At 59.7% G+C, this 8,763-nt stretch overlaps 2 protein-coding genes across 2 annotated transcripts; one reads left to right on the plus strand and one right to left on the minus strand.

The window, feature by feature from the left end:
- Nucleotides 1–292: 292 nt before the first annotated feature.
- Nucleotides 293–6,136, plus strand: TLCD3B (TLC domain containing 3B). The gene is made up of 5 exons (XM_007950205.1): nt 293–417; nt 1,297–1,380; nt 4,501–4,732; nt 5,164–5,259; nt 5,849–6,136. The coding sequence occupies exons 1-5, from the start codon at nt 293–295 to the stop codon at nt 6,134–6,136; spliced, it is 825 nt and encodes a 274-aa protein (XP_007948396.1).
- A 1,089-nt stretch (nt 6,137–7,225) lies between these two features.
- CUNH16orf92 (chromosome unknown C16orf92 homolog) lies at nt 7,226–7,910 on the minus strand. Its single transcript, XM_007950294.1, has 3 exons — nt 7,847–7,910; nt 7,434–7,592; nt 7,226–7,317 (listed from the first exon to the last, which is right to left on the minus strand). Exons 1-3 carry the CDS (start codon nt 7,908–7,910, stop codon nt 7,226–7,228), a joined length of 315 nt encoding a protein of 104 aa, XP_007948485.1.
- Between the last annotated feature and the right edge of the window lie 853 nt (nt 7,911–8,763).

Below are 8,763 nucleotides of genomic sequence, written 5' to 3' on the forward strand. Positions count from 1 at the left end.
GCCGTCCGCTCGCCAAGTCCTCCGGCCACCTCTCTCCCAGCCCCGTCTCCCGCGGGCCTTCTCTGGCCCCCTGTGTGCCGCGCGCCCGCCCTCCAGGCCGCAGCCAGCTTGCCCTCTCCCGTCTCCGCCACGCTGCTCTGCTCCAGGCTCCCTGGTCCCATCCCATCCCCGCCCTGTCCGCTGTGTGCCCCCCTCTCCTCTTTCTCTCTCACCTTCCCCGGCTTGGCGCCCCTTCTCCCCCTCTGACTCCCTTGGCTCAGCCTGCCCGCTCCTGCCTGGGTCCTGAGCCACCATGCTGACCCCAATGATGGCTGGGGGGGTGGTGTTCCCCGGACTCTTCCTCCTCTCCAAGAACACTCTCCAGCGGCTGCCCCAGCTGCGCTGGGAAGAGGCCGACGCGGTCATTGTCTCAGCCAGGTAACCGTGTCCTTTTCCCTCCGTTCCTTCTTCCCCGTGGCAGACTTTAGGGGGCTGCAGAGGGCGCCCAGGCCTTCCCTGGACCCTTGGCTCTGTGGTCACTTGGGACTTCTGCAGTGGTTGGTGGGCTTTACCTCCAAGCTTCCTTCCCTCCCCACTGCCTCACTCACTGTCCCAGGAGACCTCATCCAAACCCAGCCATCTGGTCTACTAGTATGCAGACTGCTGTCTCTCCTTCCCTGTTCATCCTCCCATCATCCCAAATCGGGCCAGCATGTGTTTGAAACATTTCTCTAAGAAGTTAGGGGATGAAGGGCAGAGAGTGTGTATTCATGGTGTGTGTTGAGGGGACAAGGGGCACAGTAGTGAGCGGTAGAACCCTGGGTGACCCTGGAATGGGGACCAGCACTGGGAGGGGCAGGCAGTGTGGTAGCAGTCAAGGAGAGTGGCCACGAGAATTTGGGATCAGAGACCAGAGAGATGACCACCAGCATGATGAGCAGGCGGCTGAGTGATGCCAGGACAGCCCAGGGCTCCCCTTCCTACCTGTGTACGGTCCCCTCCTCTCCCCAGGAGGCGGCCTTATTATCAGCAGCACATTCCCCGCATTGTCTCACCTCAGGAAGACCTCCCTTGGGTCCTCCTAAGAAGTAAAGGTGACTCAGTAACCCATACAGAGATGAACGGGGTGACCTGAGGAGAAGCAGCTGAGCAAGATGGGGGGCTGGGGGTGAACCCTGGTCAAACCTGGCCTTGGAAACAACGGGCAAGGAGTGGTCCCCATAAAGTGACCGAAACTGAGGCACGGTAACTAGTAAAGAGGAGAAATCGGGGCACGTAGCTCTCCCCGTCACCCCACTCCTCCATCTTTCTCCCTAGGCTGGTGTCCTCTGTCCAGGCCATCATGGCCTCCACAGCTGGCTACATTGTCTCCACGTCCTGCAGGCACATCATTGATGACCAGTAAGTGCCACGAGATCACCTTTGCCCTGCTTCCAGCAGGCTGTGTGTATGTGTGACCCTGCATACCCCCAGTCTTCTAGGAACCCCTTCAGCGGTCCCCACGCCCTTCACTTGGGCCTGAGTAAGTTAACTGCGGTAGCTGCAACTCAACACCCAGGGATAAATTTATCCCCATCCTGCCCTGTCCTGTACGTAAAGGTCAGAACCTGGAGGAGGCGCGGGGATCCAACAAACTCTCCAAGCAGTTTGCAGTTGGCTTCCCAGCCTCTTGTATTGTTGTAGGTTTGGAATACTGTTTCCTCCCCTACTTCCTCCCACCCTGACACCCCTCGGTAGAACCAGTACCCAACTGGGATCCTCCTCATTCTGGGCTCACCCTTCACCTCCTCCCATGTGTCCAGCCCAGCTCTGTGCGTGAGGGAGAAAAGAGGAGATGACGCCACAAGGCCACTAACGGTCAAGCTAGTAGAGGGGGAGGGGCGGGAGGGGAAGAGGCCAGATTTTGGCACTGGCAGCTGCTGCAGTGCCTGGTACTTGCCAGAAAAACCCAGGCCTGAGAGGTGGGGCAGGAGGGAGGGAGAGAGGAGAGGGCCCTGTCCGTGGTGCTGACGGGCCAGCGCTAGGTGACCCGCAGGCTGCTGAGTGAATGGTACCTCCTGAACTCTTAGCTCCTGTCCCTGCCCGCCTCGTCTGGCAGCCACTGAGCCCTAGAGGACATGGCCTGGCTGACCCTGATCTAGAGGTGTCCCTGTTGTCTGTCTGCCTCCTCTTCTGCAGATGAGTTTCCTCGTCTGTAGTGAGATCATATTCCCTGCCTGGAAGGGTTGCTGTGAAGAGGAATTGAGTTGTGTGTCAAATGCCTAGAACAGGTCTTGGTTCCTACACAGTAGACACTTGGCTCTTTCATCACACCCTGCCCTGGTGACTTGGCCTCCTCTTCCCCTCTCCCTGCCCTCTTCCCCGACGGGCCCACTGTGACCCTGGATTCCCCACATTTCCTCCTCACACCTTTCCCAGAGGTCACCTCTCGGCTCTTGCCTTTCCTTCCCCTTGGTCTGTTCTCGTCCCCCCACTTTAATCCTCAGGTGGGACGGGAGGATCAGGGTTAATCCAGGGGCAACAGCTGTTCCTCCTTCTGAGCACCTCATGCTGAGAGGGTGGGGCTGGGATTGAACACTTCACATTGCACCTCAGAGCCTGGGAGCCCCCACCCCAAGTCAGTGGTCCCTTGTGTCTGCTGGGCCCAACGTCCTGGTCTGCTCCTTGCTGTTGGCTTCCTTTCAACTCTGCCTCAACCTTTGTGTTTGCCCGCTTGTCTCCAGCCCCCGCCAGTCACACATCCCAGCACCACTGCACCAGTCATCCCTTCCAGAGGGTGGTCTGCCCCCCCTTCTAGGCCAGCCTTCCCCCCACCGTGGTTTGGAGCTGCTGCTGCCCGGCCCTCAGGCCTTGGCTTGCTTCAACCTCGGGTCTCCTCCACTCCTCTCCTTCAGCAGATCCTCAGAGTTGGTCTCAGCTCTTTGACTCTGCAGCTTCAGGCTGACTTAGCTTCTGTGCCTCCATCCAGCTGGCCAGCTTCCCCTGGGCCTGCCTTTCTGAGCACCCCCACCCCTGACTTGTCGCAGGACCACAGGATGTAAGAGAGAGCACTCAACGTGCTGACTCAGGCAGAATAAACACAATGATGCATATGCGTGCACTTCTCAATTTTGTTTACTCTAAAGGGACACAGAACTTTCTCCATTGCTGGCTCCTTTTGCTCAGCATTTTCCCTTAGTCCTTGTCTGTACCTGAAAAACGCAGGAAGTCAGGCCACATTCAGACAGAGCAAGCGCGTCCTGGCAGTGTTTCTAACTTCCCGACTAGGCCTGCCTCTGACCCCTCTCTCGAGTCTTCGAGGGACCATAGGTTGAGAGCAAGGGCTCTGGAGCCAGACTTGAGGTGTGTTCCATTATGACCTCACCTCTCTCTAACTCAGTTTCCTCACCTGGAAAATGGAGATGATTATCATACCTACCTTTCATAGAATTTTTGTATGGGGAGTAGGTGAGTTTGTGCACAGAAGAGGTTTAGAATGTGAGAACAGTGCTCTCCCTCGTAAAGGAGCTCTGGTAGCGTCGTGGGTAAGACATTTGGCTGATAACCAGAAGGTCAGTGGTGCAAACCCACCAGCTGCTCTGAGTGGAAGATGAGGCAATCTACTTCCATAAAGATTTACAGCCTTGGGAACCCAATGGGGGTCTCTATGAGTCGGAATCAACCTTTAAGCTGGTCAGATGCTAGCAGATAATTGTCTCTCTCAATCACTCTCACCTCCAGTCGTATCACGAGGGTTGGTTTCACCCAGTACAGTAACTCATGGTGACACACCCTTCTCATCAGCCACCCTACTGTGGGCTGGGCCAGCTGGTGAACACCATGCCCCCCCCCCAGGATCCCCACAACTCCTTCTCTCTCTCATTGGAGACCCTCCTTCTCATCCAACTGTGGGCTCCCTTGCCCATCTGCACACTGCCTGGGGGGTGATGAGGGGCCAGGGGATGGTGATGAATTAGCACACTGGCTGACAGGTGGCACCATCTCTAGAGACACCACTGCCTCCGTGGCCCCTCTGCCTGCCATGAGCCCCATTGTGCACCCTAAGGTCATCGTGGTGTCACCCCCTGTGTAACACCATCACGGAGTACACTCCGTACCCCCCCAGTCACTCCACTGCTCTCACTTCTGCTGTTCCAGTCCTAACCTCAGCTCTGTCTCCTTGACTCTGCCTGAGTTTTTCTCCATTGGGTCTGTAGCTCTCACCCTTTCTGTCCCCTCACGGCACAGAGAGAGTGGAGAAAACGGACACGAATGAGTACGAAGAGTGGCTGGGTTTTGAAGTCAGACAGTGCTGAGTTTGAAGCCCCAGCTCTCCTCCTTGCCAGCCATGTCACCGTGTGACCTTGGGCAGGCGTCTTACCCTGGACCTCCTGGTTGCACCATCTACAGCATGAGCCTGTCTCGGGGGTGTTGTGGTCATCACGTGAGATCTGACTCGTGTTGCACCCCCGGCATTGACGCAGCGCCCTGGCAGCTGCTAATTGTCCATCCCTCCCACTTGGTCCCTGTTTCTGCCCACAGACACTGGCTCTCCTCTGCCTACACGCAGTTTGCAGTCCCCTACTTCATCTACGACATCTACGCCATGTTCCTCTGCCACTGGCACAAGCACCAAGTCAAGGGGCACGGCGGCGATGACGGGGCCGGCAGCCCGGGCAGCACCTGGGCCGTGGCGCGTGGCTACCTGCACAAGGAGTTCCTCATGGTGCTCCACCACGCCGTCATGGTGTTCGTGTGCTTCCCACTCTCCGTGGTGAGTGCTTCCAGGGTCAGCCGGCTTAGGGCACAGCCTGCCCCTGCCTGCCCTGCGGGTCCCCTAGGCACTGGGCCCAGGTCTCCGCAGCAGGGTGGGCCCGGGACAGGACCAGAGAACACCCCTGTTCACAGGGGCGTGTCCTGCACACCGGCCCAGCCCCAGTCAGAGGAGGGTCTGGCGTCTGCCCAGCTGCGGGCTTGGGGGATGTTGCATGTGTCTCAGCCTCAGTTTCCTGATCTGTAGTAAGCTCCGAAGTCTTCCCTGCAGGATTGGTGAGGGTTGTGGTGAGGGGTGCACCTAGCTCACATTCCTGTGCGCGTGTGCTCAGACTGGACAGAGTAAGGCAGCCCCAGAAGTGCCAAGGCGACACAGGAAGGGCAGGGGCTTCCCGGGAAGCGGACGCCCCTCACCTGGCTTCCTCTCTCCAGGTGTGGCGTCAGGGCAAGGGGGACTTCTTTCTAGGCTGCTTGCTGATGGCGGAGGTCAGCACCCCGTTTGTCTGCCTTGGCAAGATCCTCATCCAGGTGAGAGAGCACTTGAGGGTCTGTGGGCCTGATGGGGGGTGCACAGGAGTGGGGGGCAGTGGGCCTTGCTAAGTGAACGGGTGCATTTCAGGGAATGTCCTAGACGCTCTAAGGTTGCAGGCAGCTGGGTAGAAGGGAAGCAGGAGGGAGGGGTCGGGGCCTTCACCCTGGCCCCTGTCTCGGAAGAGGGGAAAGCAGGGAGGTGGGCAGAGGGGCAGGAGGACAGAGGGGTAGGTGGGCAGAGGGGTAGGCCGGCATCGGAGCAAGGGCCAGGGGGCAGAGGGATAGGTAGGCATCAGGTCAGGGGGCATTGGGGTAGTGGGGCAGTGGGTTGTGGCAGGTGGGCGGGGCATAAGGGTAGGTGGGGCAGCAGGGGGTGGGCAGGTGGGTGGGGCAGCAGGGTAGGTGGGGCAGCAGGGAGTGGGCAGGTAGGTGGGGCATCAGGGTAGGTGGGACAGCAGGGCATGGACAGGTGGGCGGGGCAGCAGGGCCCCGGACAGGTGGGCGGGGCATCGGGGTAGTGGGCCGGTGGGCGGGGCAGGTGCGCGGCCACGCCCCCTGCCCGCCCCAACCTGCTCTCCGTCCACAGTACAAGCTGCAGCACACTCTGCTGCACAAGGTGAACGGGGCCCTGATGCTGCTCAGCTTCCTGTGTTGCCGGGTGCTGCTCTTCCCCTACCTGTACTGGGCCTACGGGCGGCACGCCGGCCTGCCCCTGCTCTCTGTGCCCCTCGCCCTCCCGGCCCACGTCAACCTGGGCGCCGCGCTGCTGCTCGCCCCCCAGCTCTACTGGTTCTTCTTGATCTGCCGTGGCGCCTGCCGCCTCTTCTGGCCCCGGGGCTCCCCGCCGTCCTCCCCGTGTCAGACCCAGGACTGAGGGTGGGGCCACGGGACTCTCCGTGGGGACAGGGTGCTGGGCCTGATGGGTGGGGGGAAGCCAGGGGCCTCTTGCTCTGACAGCCACAGGACTGACAGGTGGGCTTGGAAGAGCAGGGAACGGCTTCCCTCAGGAGCTGAGGGCCCAGGAGCAGGTGACAGGGAAGGTGGGGAGAGAAGGGAACCCCTTCTCCCCATGGTGCCTACACTGAGGGTGGGTGAGCCCCTTCTCGCACAGCCCCCTTTCAGTCACCCACCCTGGGGGCCCTGAAGAGGCAAAGGAAAAGCTAAAGGGAGGCCCCCCATCCACTTAGGGTTTGAGGATTCATGGGGCGACCGACAGGGACACAGGGGGGCCAGGGGTCAAAGAACATGGGGAGCCTGGCCACCAAGGACATCCCAGCCCTCTGCCGTCCTGCCTCTCAGCTCCCTGTCACCTGGACGGCGGAGGTCATCCCAACCCACCCCCGTGGGTCTCACAAGAGCTGGCTGCCCCCACAGCTCCTCCTCCCCAGGGGAGGCCAGTCTGAGGAATCTTACTTATTTATTCCCTCAAATCCAGACTAGTTTGCTGGGGGGAGGGGGACGGCTGCCCCCTGCCTCCCCATCCCATCGGCTGCACATCTTGCCCTTGGGCCCTGGCATGTCCCTGGTGCTACAGACCTCTCAAGGCTTCCTCCAATCTGGGGCCCGGAGCGCCCTGGGAGGTGCTTTCCAGACCGCTAATAAAGAGACCTGCGTGACGCCATCAGGCCCTTTCCGCACTCAGTTCTTTGGGGGCAGGAGGGGTCAAGGGCCTGGGGAATGGGGCTGGCTGCCTGGGGAGAAGAAAGGATTCCCGCAAGAGGGAGAAGACGCTGCGGCTGCCCACAGAGGGGGAAGAAGAAAAGCAGGGCTTTATAACTGGCGAGAGAGTGGGTGGATTTGGCCGCTCACGACCGGGTCCAGGCCACTCATCTGCTCTTCAGGCCCCTTTCTGGCAGCTCCTGTGGGACATGAGATCAGAGGTGGGAGGTCACACGGTGTCTTCTGGGCTGTGGGTCCCCCCAGCCTCGCCAGAGGAAGACGGAGGTCAGTGGGGCCTGGGGGCTTACATGTGGGTGCAGAACTGAAGGAGGAGGAAGAGGAAGGTCAGCACCAGTGCAGTCACCAGGATGTAGTGGAAGAAGTCAGCGCTGGAGCCTGTTAGACAGGGACGGGGAGAAGGGGACCCTTGACTCAGCTCCCACCCAAGGGCTAAGCGCGGCTCTCCTCCAGGCCCCAGCAAGGAGAGGGGCCGTGCTCAAGCTGGTTCCTACCTGGGTCAACAAAGATGGCAGGTTTCTCTCCGATAAACTGGGACACGGCCAGGAGGCTGGCATGGTCCGAGTTGGGGTAATCAAAGAAGTCAGGTCTGTCTATGAAGAGGACTGACTCTGGTTCTGGAGCTGAGGTCTTGGCCTTCTCCGGGCTGGGAGCTAGGGGCCCAGAGAAAACTCCTTAACAACAGGCCACCAGACCCCTGTCCCTGCTGTGACTCAGGCCCTGGTAGGCCACACCGCCTTAGTGCGGCTGTGGGAGGGGCTTGATTTGGTCCGCTGGCTGAGCTCTCTGAGAGAAGGCCCACACCAGGGTGAGAGAAACCCACCCAGGACTGGCTTCCCACCAGAGGGGCATTGATCCCTTACCCCAAGCCTCCTTCCTTCCTCACTGCGTCCCAACAGATGCCCACCTGTTTCTGTGGGCCCCAGCCCAGCCAGCCACAACCATACCCACGGCCACAGCCTTGACCTCATGACCCTTCAACTCCCACCACTCGCCCACCATCATGGTAGGGCTCTGTGATGTCACAGCCAAGAGCCATTCTGATCACAGACTAGGGGGAGGGGAGAGAGAAGGTGCTAGGAACAGGAACCCTGGCCCCAAGCCCCTGAGTCAGAGGAAAGAGGGCGGGTCTGCCTCCGCACAACGCACATTAGCAGGGTCAGGGGCAGCAATGGGAACAAGGAAGTGGGCGATTTTGCTGAAAGCAGGACTAAGGAGCGGCACATGCGGGTGGTAACCCCTCTAGTTTCCACAGGTAGCATTTATGGACCATTTGTTACTATGCTGAGTACTTTACATCCATGGACTCACTGAGCCTTTGTGACAGTCCTGAGGTCGGTACTGTTGACCCCCTCGTTGGGCAAAGTTATATGGGCAATACACACTTCGCAAGGGTGTGTATCTTCCTCCACGAGGCTCCCCCTTGCATTGTGTTCGCAAATGCAGGGAAACTGGTCTCCCCTACATCCCAAACCCTGTCTCTTTGGAGGTCCGCTGAGGGAAGCCCCTGGAGTTAGGAGTCAAGCGAAATAACAGGTTTTTCCCACTAGGTGGCAGCAGTAGCCACTCCTGCCGGCTTGTATCACCTCTTCTAACCCAAGGAAGGGGCAGCTGAGTTTCCAGACCCACCTCCAGTCTCTCCCCAAGTTGCTCTGAGCGCTGCCAGAAAAAAACAACACTGTAGGGGACAACGGGTAGGGGGACAACGGGCAGGGGGGCTGTTAACAGGAAGCTCCCTGCCCACCCTGAGGCAGGACTCTTGGCCAACTAGAGAGCCTTGGCAGGCTTCCCTCTGGGTCATTTTCTTTTCTGCAGCCTGTGGAC

The sequence above is a fragment of the Orycteropus afer genome, unplaced genomic scaffold (genome assembly GCF_000298275.1).
Source record: "Orycteropus afer afer isolate SDZICR_OR568_19922 unplaced genomic scaffold, OryAfe1.0 scaffold00266, whole genome shotgun sequence".
Taxonomy (NCBI): domain Eukaryota; kingdom Metazoa; phylum Chordata; class Mammalia; order Tubulidentata; family Orycteropodidae; genus Orycteropus; species Orycteropus afer.